Genomic DNA, 20,046 nt, shown 5'->3' on the forward strand with positions numbered 1-20,046 from the left:
CTTCCGCCCTCGGACTTCCTTGTCTTTTGTCAAAAAGGCCTCGCTATCGCCCCCACAAATGCGGCAAAGAGGGGTACTACAAGAAGACGTGTTGGTCTTTGTTATCAGTAAGGCGACAACAGAAGAAACTGAACGCAACTCCAACACAAAGTGGAGAGATAAAAGAGAAAGAGGAGTTGCATGACAAGTGCTTAAAAAACAAAATAAAAGAATGAGTTTGGTCAACTGTTTTTATCATAAAGCATGGACAAATATCCCCCCTGAAAACCTCCTGGTTCCACCAAATATCGATTCCTGAACTCTCCCAGAGTTACAGCATCAGTGTTGCTGCTTCTACATGAATATGAACTAGTTTCCTTTGCATTATTAGGGATCTGAAAGCATTGCGTCTTTTTTGTTATTTTTGACCATTTCTCATTTGTTTTTGCAAATAAATACAACATTTTTGCCTGGGATTTTGGAGACATGTTGTCAGCAGTTCATAGAACAAACGAGCAATGTTTATTTTGCTCAAACATATACCTGTAAGACAAAAAATTAGAGAAACCGATCATTTTAAATGGTCTTTTATTTTTCCCCAGAGCTGTACATATATCTTATATTGTAACTTAATATTAATGCCATAACTAAGTGCGGAATTTCAGTCCGGATATATTCTACATAAGTACATTTATTCATCAAAGTCCTTTCTATATTTTTTAATAAACTGGTTTGTTGGATATGTTTGATTAAATAATTTTCATGTGAACTTCCTTCGCCTCTTGCTGTCCAATGCTATCAGGAAAATCCAGAACATTTTGGAGAACCCTGAGCGTCCTCTTTATGAGGCTGTCATACAACAGCAGAGTGTCTTCAGTCAGAGGCCTCTTCAGATTGGCTGTAACACAAGCCGCTACAAGAGATCCTTTCTTCCCGTCGCCTTCAGCATCTGCAGCAATGCTTAGGCAAACCTAGGATAATATAAGTTACAGTATTTAATTTCCCTTTGGTATTGGTAACAAATTTTTTAATTGAATTGAACCGAATTATCTGAACCGTTCCTTCGTAGCTCTGGCTGGCCAACGACCTGCAGAGTTTTGCAGATTGGTTAAGAAGTTTGTTTTTCTCTTATCTGAAAATAGGATCTTCTTCTACGTGGTTCCTGTGTCCACTACATGGCTTTATTAGCTTCTCCGTACCTTTCAAGTACAAAGTGAGAGGACAAGAGAAGTACTATTCCGAGGAGAATTATGTAATAACTTCAACCGAAGGAAGCATTAGTCATTAACCAAACAGCAACATGATTCTCCTGGCATCTTGGAGCTAATCAGAAAAAATAGCAGAAGTTCTTTTTATACCACGCAAATAGCAAAGAATTTAGATTTTTTTTTATTTTTTAAATGAAGTCCTAAAAGCACATTAGTTTTAGCCGTAACGGTACTGTAGCAGTATTTAGCTGACTATTCAGATCCCACTGATTAAGTTTTTCAAAGCTTGTTTTCACCATTATTTTTAGCAGGAAGTGGCTGCAGATCAAGTCTCTTTTTCTGAGGGTGACATAAAAAGGCGGAACACGACACGGAAGGCAATATTAAAAGGCACAGTTGATCAAAACACCAAAATTCACTTCAGTGAAAACAAATGTTAAAAAAATAATCATAGAGTATAGGATTAAGACTTCATAAAATAGTTGAAAATCGGTTCAGCCGTAGCGGTTACTCTCTTTAAGAAGATTTTTTGTGGAATGAAATGTTGGACTTCTGCAAATTACTCCAGGACCATGGAGCAGCACAAGATTTTTTTTTCTTCCCAGTTTTGAGCAGATTTTGCGGACGCCAAAGAGAAGCTGAAACTGTGTCCACCCCTCACTGGAGACATGAGACTAAGCAAATAGGGGGTTGGTGTCCCCGAGGCATCTTGTTGTCTCTTTGTTTCAGTCAAGCCCATGAAAGCAAGACTTAAAGTTCACAGCGGTGAGCCGGGCAGCGTTTGTAATGAAATGCACAGCACTGCAATATTGTATCCAGACAACGTGGAACCGAGGAAGCTACGTTCAACGTCTCTGCAGTCCGACACATTCAGGAAAGTTGTTTGCGCAAGCCTTGCCCTCACATTGGGCTTCAGTCAGGATTTGAGTAAATATAAGAAGCTAAGGGCATCATCAGTACTTCTCTCCTCCCCCTCATAAGGTCCAATATATGCTTTAAGTTTGAAGAATGAAATTTTGAGATAATCATAAATTGGCACAGGACAGAAATAAAGTAAAGAACAGAAACTCTGGATCAGCTATGTCTTCTGTTGAAAATAGAGAACATGTAATTACTGGCAGCAAATAGCCCAGTCAAACATGGTTAAACACAGGAAACACCAGGCCAGGGGAAATAGAAGAGAGAAGAAAAGGTTCACCGGGAACCCAATAGGAACATGGAGAAGATCACAATTAGCTGAATCAAAACCAACTGTGTCCTGTGATGGTGAAACGTTTTGGCACAGGTTCGCCCTTCAGTCAAATATTGACAAATTTACTGACTCTGAAATGGAGCGGCCGCATCTTCTGCCTGGAAAACATCATGCTGCTTGACTCAGTGATCGACGTAAAATGCTGAATGGCGTCCTGGAGAGGCAATGCATCCCACTCCAAGGCAACAACTTTAGACTGGTATCCTAATGACTATCAGCAACCATGAAGAGGGCACTAGCATGTCAACAAAAAACGGGAACTTGTGGGGAGTAAGTCAAAAGCCAGCCAAATGATAAGAACAAAGACCAAGCCATCAATACCCTGCTGGAGATTGAAGCCACTGAAATCTCCTCACAGGGCAAAAAGGGGTTTGGCTCAAAGTCCAGCAACCTGAAGGGTTCGACACACAGAAGGCGGTGTCACTCCTTCTCCGTTCGTTTCCTCTGGAACTTGCCCAACGAGGAGACAATAGCTTGCCCTCCCTAGTCTAGAAATTTTGAGCGTGTACATGCAGACGGGAGCATGCGGGCTTTCGATGCAACACGCAAAAGTTCAAAAACGTTCAACTTTTGTTGTTGTCACAGCCGTCGCAATCGCATCCCGTCAGATGAGTTCCACCTTTCGGCTGCCTCTGTTTGGTCGGTCTCTTGGTTGCTGAGCATCAGTCGATCCATGAATTTAGCGACACAGTTTCCCGCTTCAGCCAGTAACTCAACCAGCCCTCCTCTTTATGCTGTTCACATTTTGACAACTGATCAACGATACATCTGCCATCACAAGGCTTCAAAACAGGATAATCTCAGACGAAAGTGACCTCAGGGGGTCATCATCGGTTTAAGGCTGAGATCCAGAGAGACTGGAAGAGTCACGGAAACGCTGTGACTTTGTGAGAGGCTCACCAAAAACTCTCCTGAATGAGCAGGTGAAAGAACTACCTCATACCTGGTTAGCATGGTGGAGGATGTATGATGCTGTGGGCCTGTTCCACTGAGTGGAACAGGCCCACATTTTTTAAACATTGGTGCATTCAGTCTGTGAACTCAACGTTCTTAAAGGAAGGTCAAGAGAAAGTTCATTTAAAAAAGATAATAAATAAATTTGTTCTCAACACGTTTGCATCCTAGAAGAATTCAGTCTTTTTCACGTCTCAGCAGGCACCACAGGTCCTGCTTTACTGTAATAAACGGGTCAAAGCTTTAAGGGGGAGGGTCATCCGCCGCCTCTCATTGAAGGCAGCGACTATAAAAGGGAAGAAGGAGAAGATTACTCCAGCGCTCTGAAGGAGCTGCCGAGAGAGCGCCCATCACTGGGAATCCCCAAAAAATTAAATTAAATTAATAAATAAGAGGCTCCACTGGGTGTAACGTGCAAGCGGGAGGCTGAGCTCAGAGCAGAGGAGCACAGTGAAGAAGGAGGAGGAGGAGAAGGAGGGTGAGAAAGAGTCAGAGAGAGAGAGAGAGACAGCAGAGTGTGGAACAGGTTCCTTCTGCAGCCCTCGTACGCAGCCTCAGCAGCCATGCCTAACTTTGCCGGCAACTGGAAGATGAAGAGCAGTGAGAATTTTGATGAACTTCTCAAAGCCCTGGGTGAGTCTCCTCCTGTCTCCTGCTGTTGTGTGTAGATTTCGCTCCTGCATCACATCCAAAAAGAGGCAGAAAGCAACCCCCTTTTTTTTCTCTCCTCATGCTTTGGGATTGCCACGACTCCCCCCCAAACCCCTACGACGTGATACTGTTCTGAGAAGCTCCCTGGGAAAAGCAGGCAGAGATGCTGCTGAGGGGGAAATCCCTCAGCCGTTCCAGGAGACAAGACTCACTGGATGCTGAATTCCAGCCTGAACAGACGTTGTATTGTTACGTGAAGTGAGAAAAGGAGGAAAGGGGTGCGAGAGGGGGAGAGAGAATAACATTATTCATGTTAAGCATTTAAGTAGGGCATGCATTACTGCCAGGGGAGGTCCGTGGATCACTGTGTTGTTCTTCTGTCTCATGTCCTTTTTCATCCTTTGTCAACCTGCTCGGTCTTTCCAGATGATTGTGGTGGTTAGATTTAGACCAGTTTAACTGGGTCACTCGATTGTGTTGCAGCGTTTCGTCACGCCGCCGGGGCCGCTGAGATGGACGGGGACGCGGCAAAGGGCTTGACGCCTTTTAGAATAATGTAGAAACCTTCAGGGAGATGGTCCCACTGGCGAGCGGCTCTGGAGCTCAACGGGAGGATAGCAGGTTACTTTTAAAGTCTCCCACATTTCCACAAGTTGAACTCACAATGTGGTCTTTTTTGGGGATTTTATGTGGAAAGACGGACCTGCTAAATACAGATAGATCCTAAAAGAAGACCCGTTAGATACCGCAAAAGACCGGAGACTGGGCCGGAGGTCCAACTTCTTGCGGCCGTGAACAATGACATAGTACAAGTTAAGTGTCGGAGCACCCCAGTCAAAGTCCACACTTGAAAAATCAATGTTCAGAGACAATCAACTTTTATACAAAGATAAAACAAGAAAGTAAATGTCAGTGTTCAAAGGCTAAAAGCTGGTGAACCTGAAAAATGAATACAAAGGCAGAACACACCTTTCATAGTTCATGGTCTTTTTTCGGTCACCTTTTCCCTCAACAGCCATATTTGAAATATCAATTTTAAGCAGCAATTGTGAAGTGAAAAACATTACGTTTTCCTTCCTAATTTGTAGTTCTCCTGCACACTTTCCGGAGTTTATTTTTTATTTCTTGTTGAGGTCGCCGAAGCAGCAGCTCCACTGATGTGATCTTCGGTTTTAAGGGAAAAGCCTTAACACCTCTTCCAGCACGTCAAGCACATCTGCTAGGGCATATCAGCCGTTAGCTCTATGAGAACAGCTCGGTCAGAGAGAGAGTCACAGAAACAAAGAGAGAGAGAAAAAGAGAGACATCCCTGACGGTTATATCTATTGCAGATTCCAGCGCTGAGGAGCCGCCACTTTCCATCAACATCTTTCTAATTACCTGTTGAGTCAAAGGTTTTTCCTGCAGAAGAAAAGGATAGCTACAGTGCCTTGCAACGAGAAAACTTACTGTGACTGGGGATTTCATGAGATACATTGGTAGAGATCGGAAGGAGAATGAGACAAGGTTTTCAACATTTTCAGCAATTGGAAATCTGAAACGTGTGGAATGTGTTTTTGTTCGACCGTCTTTATTCTGATGCTCCTGTATAAAATTTATTGCTGTCAGTTGGTTCAGAGCTCACCTAATCAGCAGAGTTCAACTGAGGGTAATTTAATTGCTTAGCACTCAGCGTTCGCCAGCAGTGTCAAACTCCAGTCCTCAAAAGCCAATGTCCTGCAACGGAACACCTGGTTCCAATGTCAGCTCATCAGTAGAGCTCTGAAAAGAAGACAAAGAGGACAATGGAAGGACAACATCAGAGACTTGACAGGAAGATTAATGAGGGAACGAACGGCTGTCACCAGAGAGTGGAGAAAGGAGGTGTAAGCTGCATCCATGGTCCCCGAACCTCAACAATGAGGTTGGGTCTAGACTGGAGACCAGACACTAGAAATGTACTTCTTCTATGAAGGTCTCAGAGTTTTAATAGAGAACATTAAAGGACAAACAGCATTGTAAAGGTAAAAGAAACTCTGAAATGAAACTGTGGGGAAGCATAAGACAAAGTTATGTTCGAAGACCATATCCTAAACTTCAAACATATCAGAGTTCCTCTATCCATCTGTCCAACATGAAAATAGTACGGCACAACTGCAAACTTATCAAGCAATGGGGAACTACCTGGAATGACTGGGCAGGGCAAATGCTAATCTGAAAACCAACCAAGAGGCTGGAGGAAGAAGTCCTGTACGTAGCCATCTGGGAGACATGGTAAGGAACTGAAGGAACTGAAGGAACTGCGCGTGTCAGATGAGAACAAATTAAAACTTTTTGGCTTATCACTAAGGTAGGCCAAAAAGTTGTATAGTTGTGTTGGGTTCTAGATTTAGTTCCAGCTTCCTCTTTTCTCAAGGCAAGGCACTGAATAACCTACCAATCTGTGTATATCTAATACTTTGATTGGTCAGTATGACTAGAAAGGGGCTTTTACATAAAAGCTCATACCAAACCTCACCTTGAACAGACCATCTCCATGATAAAACAGTTGCGTTACAATGCGCTAAGGGGATGTTTTTCTTGGGCAGTTCAAAAACCCTAAAGATACACCAAGAGTTTTTATTGATAATGGAGGCAGAATATTGCTGAAGAAATATTTGATTTCAGCAGGGAGTAGGAATCTGGTCAGAGATGAAGGGAAGATGGATGGAGCTAAATGCGGTTTGAGCCTGGACATTTGCGAGCCATTGTACACACGGACTGCAGAAAGCACAACATCGCCAGCAAAAAGATCAAAGTGGTTGGATTGGACATAAAAGTTGCTAAAGGTTTCTGTTCAAATATGGACAAACTGGTCTAGATATTTAAAGAGTTCAGCATTTTGCTGACTTTGCTCCTGGAAAGGGACAGGACAGGCTGCTCGGCTAACTGGTCCTCATGCATATTTTATGTTAGAAAATCACATGTTGAGGTCTCTTGGATTATGGTTGGGGTTGATTAAGCTGTCGTTCTAATTAACTCACAATCTTGTGTGTTCACCAAATGGAACCGCTGTGGTATCATAAGAGCATGATTTGTCAAATAATATTTATCAAGAACTTTCAAAAAAAATAGATAATTTCATCTGGTCTGACAAAGTCTTTGGCTTTTAATTGAAAAAAAAATCCCCTGTTTGCTCTGTTGGTAGAGGGTGGTAGGAAGAAATCAAAGAGTCAGGATTTGGCAGGACATAAAGCCAGATGGCCATTACAGAGTCAAACCATGCATGCCAGACACTTGTCACAAGCCATACAACCAGCAGGCTAAAGGAGACACCTAGCAAAAACCTGCACTGACAAACATGAGACTTTCTATCCCTTCTGTTTGGACCTCAGCGCCGTAATTCCTCACATTTCTTTCAATTTCAATAAATAGCTGAGGTTTCTGTCGGAGCCAAACAGAGTTCATTGTGATTTTACTCCAAAACAAGCACATTTCTGTCGCTCTCTGTAAAAAATATGTGGTTTGTTCGAGGCAGACAGACAGACACACACACACACACACACACACACACACCGATAAAAGGAGACATTCAGCCGGCAAGTCTCACTATGTCTGAGTTTCTGAGCTGATATGAGCTGGCATGAGAGACTTGAGGGTTCTCAGTCTGAGAGGGGGGCAGACTGGAAGATTATCTGCCGAAAATGGGAGCACAAATAAGAGACATCGTGCATGCTTGTTCTTTTTGGGTTTCCTCTCCCTCTGCTTCACTGTCAGTGGTTTTTCTGTCGGTTCCAAAAATTGCATCCTTTTCTTAGAAATTAGAGTTTGATTTATGTTTAGCAATCTGGCTCTGACTGACTTGCCTGAGGCCAACAAGCAACACTGTGAACCCAGTGACCCCGCTGCTTTCTGAAACGATGGGGCATGCAGTGTCTCACGCCGTGTTGGCTAAATGCAACGCTCCCCGTCTGCGTTAACCCGGTCCGGGTCGTGTCTGTTCAGGTGTGAATGCCATGTTGAGGAAGGTAGCCGTGGCGGCGGCCTCGACCCCTCAAGTGGAGATCCGCCAGGACGGCGAGCAGTTCTACATCAAGACGTCCACCAGCGTGCGCACCACCGAGATCAACTTCCGTATCGGCGAAGAGTTCAACGAGGAGACGGTGGATGGCCGCAAGGTCAAGGTAGGACGACGCAACCTGTTCTCTTCAGGACTAAGAATTTGAAATGTGACATGTAAAAAAACAAAAACAAAAAACAAACCTGAGACGTAAAGCCAGAATTTAAATCCTGGTTCTTCGTTTGGTAGTTTTGGTTCTTCAGGTTGTAGAGTGTTGAAGAAATAAGTCAGAAAATCTTGCTTATGTTTCTCTATTGCTCTTCTTACGCCACAACTTTCAGTCCTCTGCAGTGAGTTCACTTACTTGCCATGTGCTAATTTATTATGATTGTTTTCGCAGTGGTATGTCTGTTTGTGGCCGTCGCCAGCAGTAAATGTAATTGGTGTCCTCAAACAAAGGCGCAGGGCCAGTGGAGCCTGTCTGACCCGTTTGTCCCCTGGGCCTCTGCCCAGTAGGCAATCCCCGAATGCTTCACCCCGCAGCCACTCTCAATGTTTAATCCCAGTGAATCCAACATACTTCTGTGTTCTTTCATGACACCTTTCTTGTACAAAACATTTTGGAAATTAAATGAGGCCGAGACACAAAAGAGTCAACAGGCTTTATGCTGCAATTAATTTTAATTAGGATTAAAGTAGGGGATTGTGTCAACCGTGCCTTGCAAAAGTACGCACACCCTTTGAAACCCTAAAATGTCTGCAGCAGACTCTTACCACTGTTGATACGAAAGGGAATGCCTTTCAGAAAGTGTCTGCGTGAGATTAAAATTTGCAGGAGGTGTGCAAGGCTAAGGTCTTCCAGAGAGAACATAGAAAAACACCAAGACTTTTGAGTCTAAAACTGAATTGTTTGGATGCCAGAACAGATCAAATATTTGTCACAGTGCAGGAAAAGAACCTCATACCGTCTGTGAAGTGTGCAGGTGGAAAAGTAACGGTTTAGGAATTTGTTGGACCGGGACTTGGCCAGTTCACCATCATAACATCCACCATATAAGAGGGTAATTGATGAGAACATCTGTAAAAACCGAAGTAGATCTGGAACCAGCAACATGAAAACAAGCAAATAGCCAGTAAATACGACTAATGACTGAAAGAAGTGGGGCAAACTTTTCTCTGATCGATGCTAGAAACTGTCAGGTGAGGTAAACACAAGACCATTTCACCCTAAATTCACCCAAAGGGGCTCAGATTGGCTATTTGGAGGTACGGCTTTCAAACTTTCTCTTCACTTTTTGCTTACATCTCTCTTTTTTATGAATCAAACTTTTTTTTGTTGCTTGTTTTCTGAGTGCAGTTAAGTTGACTTCGTTTCTTGTCAACGAAACGAAATATGTAACCAAGAGTGCGAGAACGTGTTGTCTTGTGAAGGTGGGTGATGAAAACTGAAGTCCCTCCTCCAGTCTCTGCATTTGGTATAATGTTCACGTCTTGGTGGAAAAGGCTGGATCGAGCCGGATGACAGTTTCTCTTTGAAGCCCTTCGTACCCGGAGGAGAGGGGGGATGGGGGGGATTTACTCATCTTCACACAGTCAAGGCATACAAGTCAACTAGCTTTCCTTGCATTTTGTTAAAGAAAGGTCTTAGAATTAGGAATAATAATGATAATAATAACAATAAAAACTTTGCAAAAACTCTACCAAACGAAAACATTTAGAGTCCCACCAGCTTTCTTATCGTATTAGTATCCAGGGACAACAGATATGCTCTGCGACATGATGCAATAGGAGTGAACTGGTTTCGTAGCAACGTCTCCTGATAGCATCTCAGCTCCGAGATACATAAGACATCTGGTTTATGGAAACACAAACTGTGTTAGAGGAAGCGGATGAGTCGGGCTGATTGTCGGCCCTTATTGTACCCAACAGAAACCAAATGATCACGACTTTCCCGTCAAAAATTGCATGATTCATCTCATCGTCACAACATTCATTGCTCCTCTACAAATCCTTTTATACTATTAATAAAAAATAAAAATAAAGCTCCATTTTTGTTGATATAATGTTGCATTGGGAGATCCTGCTGGGGCTCTGTGTCCCACAGTAACGTGTCAAGCTTCCCTCCACAGATGTATATAATGTATTCACCCACACTATGTGCAGAATGCTGACTAGGGTTACATAACACAGAAAATGGGAGCGGAGGACGGCTGAACTTTACAGGTTCTTTCAGCATATCAGGAAACTAGTTTGGAGTTTGCAACAGGAGCCTTCTGTCTGTCTTCTAACAGACCAATGTCACATAATTTGGACACATCTGAATTATTTGTTAGACACTAATAATTCACATTTGAGTATTTAAAGCGTTTTTTTATTTCATTAATTACCCCAGATCCAGCGATGTACACAGGTAGGTACAGGGAGGTGCTAGAGCGCCTGCCTTATTTCCTCTGGACAGAAAAAGTGCACTTAGGAAATCTTTTTTAACAGTGTACGTTATGTGGTCCAAATCTCTGGATTTAAAAGCCTATATTACCGATGCTCTACCCAACATTGTTTTATTATCAGTTCGGAAGCCTCGCACTATTTAATCTGAACTTTTAAAAAAATTATTCCCGTCAGCCATGTACCGCACAAGGTGCCATTTCTTTTCTCCCACTTGAGCAAAATGTCTTTGCATGCCTCCACCTACATTGGTCCATACCTCCATAGTCATATATTCAGAGAGAATCTACACTTGGGAGAACACATCAATATTGAAGAATATTAACAGAAGGAAAACGTTTAATTTTCATGGAGTCTTCGAATTATGTTTGCTGACAAGGAGAGTGACCTATGAAGTGAGAAAATTAACTTTCTTTTTACTTTTTTTATGGAGCTGCGTCACTAAACAAAAATCTGGTTATAAACCCAGACCCTGGGTCAAACATGAATCAGTTCCATCCAACGTAACATTCCAAGTTGGTTTACGGGTTTGATCTGATTCACTGCATTAGAAAAAGAGGAGTGGTTCAGGCCTGGGCAGCACTGTTCTCCTGTGGCCACAGAGAGACACAGGACAGCAAATATACGCCTCATTAAGGAGCTCTGTTTATGCAATTTATGTCAATTTTAGGTTTCAATTATATAAACTCTTATAGTGGCATAACGTTTCAACGCTTATTCCACAGTCAATACAATTTTTGCAAATGTGAGAGTTATTTTCTTTACCATTCTGTGCACAAACTATAAATATTTCATTTCAGGAGGAAAAGCAAAAACAGTCTGCAGGTACCTGTGGGAATCGGGGCCCACTGAGCCCTGCACATGCTCTTGCCGGGTGGGAGGCGTTTCTGTGGAGTGCTGGCAGACCCTCAGGTGCAGCGATCTGGCAGAGGAAACGGCAGTGGGTTTAGTCGCCTGTGGCTGGCGGGATTGCGCTCTGATGAATGTCTGGCAGTGAAGTTGATTAACTCGAGCCAAAAGGTTAAAAAGCTCCGGTTAATCTGACTGACTTCGCTGGGATTATCCAGGATCTAGTAATTTCAGGAAGGGAGAAAGTGATAGATGGTTTTCCTGTCCATTCCAGATGTGGGTGAGAACCTTTTGGCTGCTCTGGAGGATGTTATTCAGCAAGAATGTCCTTTAGGAAAATCTCTTCCATCTGAGACAAAGTTATAGAGGGGAAGTATTGTGTGTATTTCAAACACTATCATTTCATAGCAAAATCAAGTAACTGTTCAGTTGTTTAAAAAATGATGGATATATATCAAACATGACAAATTCAGTTTCACTTCATAATTTAACGCCTTGAATTTGGCTCTTTAAAAACTCCAGCTCTTTCTGAAACGCCGCCTTCCTTACAACATCACTGCTTTATGAACCCTTTAATAATGTTTTAATCAGATTTCACTTACACGTAGCTTGAATAATGAGCACAGCAGGTGTTTCTTAATTGCTGCCACTAGTCTGAAGGAGCTGAGTGGGGGAGTGGCAGCTACTGAGCTATTGTAAGGGTCGGTAGCTGAGAAGCTTGGAAGCTGTGGGGAGGAGCTTCGTCCTCGAAGGCGGGGCTAGGTCCAACCAGCCATTCACCATTCTCCCGTGAATGGTTGCCACAGGAGATTAAAGGATTTCTCAAATATGCATAAAAAAAATCCTCTTTTTCATGATACTGTCCCTTTAATTACTCATTTTGAGCTGAACAACTGTGACAAAAGTCAGACTTTGAAGACCTCACGTTCACACGTTTAAGAAATGTAAGGTGTTTTGGATGGAAACAGGTCATTGTTGCACTTTGTGCCACATTGTTTCTAGCGAGTGATGTGAAATCATGAAAGCAACACTTAAAAAAAAAAACATAAAGCGGCAAAAAAAACTTCACAGTGAATTTCTATCACTGACGGGAATGCGTTAGAGCTCTTTAGCGAAGAAAGCCAATGCGTGAGAACATTTTGACTGAGAAATTGTTTTCCAAGTCAGAGACTAAAATCAATACTGGAGCTCAAATGTTGCTGTCGCTAACTCACTGTCTTCTGGCTTGGGGGTTAGGGGGAGGATGGGAAATTAAAGTAAAGCTTTAGAAAAGCTCTGAGGTTTTCAGAGCTTGGCAAGGATTCTGTATGGCAGCCTGCAGGGCCCAAAACCTTTGATATGGTGATCAACATTTGCCCATGAAAGACGGAGGCAGCTGCCTAATTCACAGCTGAACTGCAGTTCTTTCACAAATCAAGAGCAACTATTAAACAAGCGTTATGGTGTCAGTTCCTCTACAAACATCCTGCAATGCCAGGAAAGTGGTGATAGCATGCTTTGGATATGGTAGACTCCCAGACATGCTAGCTGGCTTTCAGTCAGCTAGCTAATGACACTCCAAAGAGTTACGCCAGATTGCGTCGTTAGCGTAAAAAACGTTTTGGGTCAGACAACATAGAAACATAGGAAAAGTTATTAGTGTGGCAGAAATTTTCTCAAGATTTCTTCCACAATTCATCCTCAAAGCAAGAAGAAAATTGCTCGATTGGCTAAAGGTCCGATGCTAACACGTTATTAGGTTATTTACAAAACAAAATTAGCCAGGTCAATGTTTATGTAAAGTTCATCTATCGACTATCTGCTTATGGAAATCTGTAACTCATAGCAAAATTTAAAAGTCACTTCTCATTCTCAATGTTAACTTTTACCTCCTAAAGCAGCTGGTTTGATTCCAGAGAACTGTAAAATAAGTGACTGGGATTTATGGTGATTAACATGTGGCTGGCATTTATCTGCAGTTTTAAGCTCATAATTATATATTTATGTCCAGCATCATAGAGTTACTCTGTGATCAGGGGAGGAGATATTAAAGACATCAACCTCCTTTCTGTGCAGAGCTTGGCCACCTGGGAGTCAGTCAACAAGATTTACTGTCAGCAGACTCTGGTGGACGGAGACGGCCCAAAGACCTACTGGACCCGAGAGCTGAACGGGGACGAACTCACACTGGTGAGTACGCATCAGTGGGTTGTGGCTATAGGGAGAGCTTTGTGATGATTAGGCTTATCATGCTATGATATCTCTATGAGAACTGAGACACTTCAGGCAAAATACCCTTAAGTAGTTTTGCTTTTCTTTTTAACTCCATCTGCCCATTCATTCATAGAAAAAGACGAAGCCAGACATTCCTAAAACAAGCGACATTCTCCCTCTCAATCTGGAGTTCCTGAAGCACTTAACAGGCCATAAGGGATTTATAAGCCCTCTCACTTCCAGGAGGTTCTCTAGATCAGACGCCTGGACCACCTCAACTGACTCCTTCTGAGGTTTTTGTGTTGTTTCTATCATGGTGCGGCGCCACCACAGGAAAGCAAGCAAACAGGTTGCTCAAATGGTTTGGTTCGTTTGACACAGTGCAATGTGAACGGAAACCGCACCAGATGAAAATGTAACAAATTTGGCAATTTTGTTCCAAAATCGAACCGAGTCTACCGGACTATCATGTGGGAAAACACCCTAAGACTAATATTAACCTCACCTGAACAAAGTTGATGAGAGCTTCCTCCTCCAACTACACCTAGCAGGGATTAAGCTTGTAGACCAACTGGTGATCAAGTCTTCCCCCAAGAGGTGAAGTTCATTCACTAAAGGGCGAAGCATTGTCTCAGGAGCAGAAACTTTTCCTCCTGGTGCCAAACCCTGCCCTCTGCAGCATTTGGCCAGTACCTCAGTTACCTAAGCTACTGGAAAGTCTTCTTTCTACCCAACAGGTAGAAAGACCATGACGTCTTTCTAGACCTGCTAGATGCATGTGGCTTTCTCTCTGGGACAAAAGGACTAGAAATTCTAGGAACGGTACCACCAAAGACTCAAGCGACTTCTGTTTTTTTCTTTATTTTCCTGTATCTTGATCTTGGTTTTGGTTTTACAAAGCCAACCAACAAATCTTTCTCCAATATTATCAAATCTACAAGAAAAGTGTGCGACTCTGGCTTTTGCTCCTTGACGACCACCAAGCCATCAGAGGCCTCGAGATGAGATTTTCATCCGGTCTTGTCCGCTCCTGTTTGACAAACGATTAATGAAGTTAGGCAGGCGCTGTCTGAAGTCACCCTGGAGATTCAACCGTGGAGGAAATGGGGCCCGTTTCCCAAGAATGTGAGCCTTCATCTGCCCCGTAGAGAGACGTGAAAGGAGAACAAGAGGAGCTGCTACACTGACATAGCAGCGACCGCCTGCCTGTACCCAGCTAGATTTACATGTGCAGAAGTCAGTGGGTCCAAAGCCCCTCGAAGCGTCCTTGGGGGGATTCCACAGATACAGTTCTCAGGGCTTCAACGGCTACAACCAGCTCTACGCTCAGTGCTCCCACACTCTGCTTTGTTGTTGGAGGATTTTTCTAAGAGAGGGAAAAAGCCTAAAGCAACAACGTATAAGGCTCAGATGCTGAAAATTCTTATAACAGGATGTTTGATCAGCTTTCCATTACAGCCTAGAGGCAAGTAAGGATAAGAGAAGGGGGGGACCTTAATTAACGTTGGGAGTTCGAAGTTCCTCATTGCTCACGCTGGCAAGCTGTGAGGGCACAGGGTATGAACTCCTCTGTGATGAGTGGGTGATAAAAGCAGAATGCGGTTAAAGCCTCCCTGCCCCGCCGGTGACACTGGCCGGCCGCCCTGCAGGAGCCGAAGCTTTCACGCACTGATGGAGGTTGATGTGGCCGAGCCGTGACATTAAAGCAGAGGCTCTTTGTTCCTCGGCCCGTCTCTCCTTGGACCCAACGGCTCAAAGTTCTCGGGAGCAGTCGCACCAAAACCTCCATAAAGCTCGTATTTATCCTCATTACGGGCGAGTTTAAAGATTGGTTTCTTTTTAAATGGAGCTTTAGTTTAGCTGACATGGCAACACTAACAGGTAAACCATGTCATTATTCACTTGGGACTGTTGTTGCAGTGTTGATGCTACAGCAGCTTGACATTGTCCATGTGAGCATGAAGGACAACAGAAATAACCCTGCAAAGAAGGGAAGTTATTATTATTGCTTTGGTTTAAACAGATGGCTCTTCACCCAAACCCTAACCCAATATTTCTTTTCACGTCTGCTCCATATCAGTCACATGACGTTGCAAAGCTATTCATATCATATCACCGTTTTGACATAAACTTCTGTTGTTTTTTTAAATTGGGATTTTTTGCCAACATGGAGCACAGTTTGTGTCTGTCAAAAGAGAAAAGAAAGGGAGCTAATTTTTCAAAGCCATATTTTCACCATGTTATTCATTCATTAATAAATGTCAAGTTAAATATTAAATTAGCGAGCTAAATATTTAGATTGGAGCTAAACTTTGTAAGCTGTTTAGCATGCAAACTGAATATTTTTAAACTAAAGACTTAGTTAGCTATCAACTCATATTAGCTTTCTAACTAAGAAGCTAAATAATAGGTTGTTAGTAGCTGACTAATTGCTTGCTATTGCTAAATATTGCTAAGTATTTAGTGATCAAATTAACTGTTATTATTTGCTCACTAAATATTTAGTTTGAAGCTAAATATTTGACTTAAAACTACATATTTATCTTTAAACTAAATATTTTGCTTGATAACTACATTTTTCATTTCGAGCTAACTAGTTTAACTAAATATTTAACTCAGGGTTGATTGCTTAAATTGTAGACCAAATATTTAGTTTGGACATAAAATGGAGGTTCAGGCAAAGTATTCATATACAATCTACATATTTAGTCTGCTAGTTAAATATTTAGTTCATTCAAATGCCAGACCAATGCGAAGTAAACCACGATTAAGAGTCAAAGGAAAATTACTACTTTTTATTTTTATTTTCTTAGAAAAGTGACACATCAGTGAATGCTTTGTAACATTGCAGCATAAACTGCAGTGTGAGAAAAGTACGGGTCGCCTCAAGAAGCTAAGTCAAACCATAAAGTTCAGAAAAAAGACGCGAGAAAGTGTTGCACATTCACACGTATCCAACTCGTTTAGAAGCATCAACAAGCGTCGTATAACGGTTTCCAAAGACAAGTGGGAGTGAACGGTCTTTTGGGGCGAGGAACCGGTCAGTTCAATTATTCTTCTCTTAACAGCATGTGACAGCCTGCTGGGAATCAGCTCCTGAATGTCCTTCAAATATCTGGGAACGTCTGACTGTCTGAGGGTCCGCGTGTTTTTCAGGCCACGAGAAGGAAAACTGTCGGATCACAGCATATCCCCCACAGTTAGTGTGCTTCCAGTCTGAACGATGGGCGCTCCCAACAATGTCAGCAGCACTTGTTTTTCTAGAAAGGAAGACAAAAACAACACACATCCACTAACTGGAGATTGACCAAGAATCTGTTAGTGGTTCAATATGGATTTATGATCAATAAAATTTCGGAAACTGTTTAAATGTCTCTGGAAAACAAACAAAATCAGAGTCGCACACGCAGAGAAAGCCGGATGGTTCAGCCTGAGGCCTGCATTCGGAACAGCGACAACAACGCGACGGCCTCATTGTGTGCGGCGGTTCATGCTGTAAGTGGGGCACATTTCCATAGGATCTGCATAATGTGTGTAATTGGTTTAGTCTGGAAGCAGTTTAAGAAGAAAGAGGGGCAGGACTTCTATTGAGCAACATCAGCCTGAAATGAAACAGATTTTCACGCAGTTTAGACAATACTTGAAAGTTTCACTCCAGCAGGTACCTAAACACCTCATCCATTCTGAATCAATGTGACATACAAAGTTTTCTTTTACAGTCCGAGGTATTTGGCCAAAGTTCCTCCTCCCCGTATGGTAGAGTGATAAATCTATTGTCTACACCCAATTGTCCTCCTAGCCTTTTGGGAGGCTGGTTCCTACAAATTATATGACATTATATAAGATTTTGTAAATTTTTATCTACCTGCCTATCCGACTTAAAATGAGCGACACACAAAGTGGAGTTAGGATTCATTAAACGCTGAAACAGCTCTTTAATTCTGCGTCGATAGAAAATGTCAAAGTTGAAGGATCATTATTGACCAAAGCAGTTTTATGGTTAACGGAAACATCTCTATGTTTGCGCTAATCTGCTTTTTGAGGCCAAAGCAGACGAATGCTGAGGTACAACGGCAGTCATAATGGAAAACAGTAAGGGCCGATAGATATAAATGATCGAAGGGCAACCCCTAAACCCACTTTTTGTGTTTTCCTGCAGACGTTTGGCGCAGACGACGTGGTGTGCACGAGGATCTACGTACGGGAGTGAGGCCGCGCGACCTTCACCTGGACAACGCTCATGTCAACCTGTCCCGCTTGACTCGATAACACCTTTCGCCAAGTTTCCTGCACAACCTAACCTCTCGGCATCAAGCATAACAGTCTCCACACATGCAATAGCAACGCGCATTGTTTGTTTGTAGTTAACATTGTGTCTGCAGTACACTAGCTATCTCCCTCTCTCTGTGTCCATGCCTACAACCCAGGTGATGATAACGTAGGATTTAGTTGTCGGCTGCGTCAATCAAGTGTTCATGTTTGACGAAAGGAAGAAATAAAACATACATGGAACAAATGACAACTGAGAATCTCATTGATCGTCATGAGTTAGTGGAAGAAAAACTTATTGTTTACGACAGTTTGTATATATATATTTTTTCAAATGGATAAACTAAGAAGTAGTCAACAGTTTATGGTATATATCTCTAAAGTTTTAGTCTGGTGAGGGTTTATGGTGGAAAATGTAATGAAAAAGGTTTGCACATACCCAAAAGGAGAACCGGTGACTATTCTTGTCACAATCTGTTTGGTCAGCTATAGCCGTAGTCACTTTATGTTCTTGATGCTTTCACACAGGATTTAGATCTCGCCACTTTAGTGCCTTTGCAAGATGGCTGACTTTGTGTCTGGTCATCTCACTTCCTTTTCCCTGAAATCTGAATCATAATCCCGTCAAAAGACCCAGTGATGATCCTTGAGGATCAAATGAAGATATTAAATGAGGCAAAACAAATGCTGTCCAATCAAGGAGTCATTGGGAGGTCCAGCCCGGACAGGTCCAGCCCGGACAGGTCGACCCGTTTATCGCAGCACAACACAGAGGCGCTGAAAGTGCATGTGAACTTGGGCTGCATTTATGTTTGTTTTAGTATTATATTATTCTAATGATTATTTTGATGATTAATTGGATTTAGAAAATTGCCACACTACAGGTTTTTAATTTAACCAAACTTTTTTTGGTTAAGTGAGTTGTTGTTTTTCTTTTTTATACAATACGATAAGTTTTTTTATATATATATACAGTATTAGAAATACATTAAAATATTCAAATAAATTATTGAATTTCTTTATAAAGGAAGCAAACATTTTACTACTTAAAATTTGTTAACAAATCTTTCATGAATTTGAACCAGGTGAATATAAAAAAATACATCTGAGGAGTTTGACAGGCAAAGGTTTTTAATTATTATTATTATTATCTTAAATGCAAAATATATACATATGAGAGAGATTGTATACATAGTACAACTTTGGATTATTATTTTAAATACCGTATTTGTTTTAGCAAATGACTTCTTTGACTCAAGTTAGCAATTAATGGATTACTAAATGAGCTATGAGCTGACGATTAATTCAATAAATGATTTATCACGATTAATCGTCGGCCCTAAAGCAAACTCCCATAGTTGGGTTTCCAGAACCTTCTTGCTAACCAACTCCACCTCCCAGCAAAACTTTAGAAACATAAACCTGGAAAAGAGAAAATCTTTCCAAAAGGTGAAACTCTTAACTTTTCTCTATATTCTTGACTTTACTTCTCTGCTCTCACTGCTAAAAAAAAAAAACTAAACAACAAAAAACAGACCTAAAGTGCTGCGTCTGACAATTTCGACTTGATGTTGCATCAGCACCGGAAGATAAAGGTCTGTGTGTTTCCTTCAGGAACGTCAGGAACGTGAAGCCCTTTTTCTCTCCATCAGCTCCGACTCCGCCAGAACTGAACGGAGCGCTTCAGGCTGAGGCAACAGCATGCAAGACGCGATCAGACCATCAGACGTCATCAGGACGCCACCAGGCTGCGTCCTGTTCACTCACATTCAACTTGTAGGGAAGATTTAGCATTAACCCAATCAATATAAATATATATATACTTATATATATGCAGCAGATTTGAGCTATGTTTTGAAAACGTGTTTAGAGGAGAGAGGCAGAAAAGTGACTCGCCTTCATGTGAAGGCGCAGATATTTGGAATAACAGACGCGGCTCCTTGATCTGTCTGACCTCTTTTGCTTCACCGGGTTTTCACTATCCGTGCCGCTTTTTGTTGCAACAACAAGGCGACCGGATGAAGTCAGAGAGGAGCGTCCTTGATCTGAATGCCAAAAAAAAATAAAAAAAGAGGCAAGAAAATAGAATTTGAAAATGACGAGTTTCGTGGCTTTTCCCAAATGTTAGCTCATGCAGCTAACTTTCAATGAATGTAAAGCAACTTGTATTCTGAGTGTCATGCTACACCTGCCATTGAATTTTCTTGAAGTCAATTCATGTGTTGGAA

At 42.1% G+C, this 20,046-nt stretch overlaps 1 protein-coding gene across 1 annotated transcript; it reads left to right on the top strand.

Moving 5' to 3' along the window:
• The first annotated feature begins 3,744 nt into the window (after positions 1-3,744).
• On the top strand, positions 3,745-18,071 carry crabp1a (cellular retinoic acid binding protein 1a). The gene is made up of 4 exons (XM_055042365.1): positions 3,745-4,026; positions 8,008-8,186; positions 13,412-13,525; positions 17,709-18,071. The coding sequence occupies exons 1-4, from the start codon at positions 3,957-3,959 to the stop codon at positions 17,757-17,759; spliced, it is 414 nt and encodes a 137-aa protein (XP_054898340.1). The 5' UTR covers positions 3,745-3,956; the 3' UTR covers positions 17,760-18,071.
• The last annotated feature ends 1,975 nt before the right edge of the window (positions 18,072-20,046 follow it).

This window comes from Poeciliopsis prolifica, unplaced genomic scaffold (genome assembly GCF_027474105.1).
Source record: "Poeciliopsis prolifica strain line A6 unplaced genomic scaffold, Auburn_PproV2 SCAFFOLD001, whole genome shotgun sequence".
Taxonomy (NCBI): Eukaryota; Metazoa; Chordata; class Actinopteri; order Cyprinodontiformes; family Poeciliidae; genus Poeciliopsis; species Poeciliopsis prolifica.

Excerpts from the sequence above, each read along its gene's own strand:
- crabp1a (XM_055042365.1), top strand. The coding sequence starts at position 3,957 with ATGCCTAACTTTGCCGGCAACTGGAAGATGAAGAGCAGTGAGAATTTT. Across the intron at positions 8,187-13,411 it reads TGGATGGCCGCAAGGTCAAG|AGCTTGGCCACCTGGGAGTC; the intron begins GTAGGACGACGC and ends CTTTCTGTGCAG. Across the intron at positions 13,526-17,708 it reads ACGGGGACGAACTCACACTG|ACGTTTGGCGCAGACGACGT; the intron begins GTGAGTACGCAT and ends GTTTTCCTGCAG.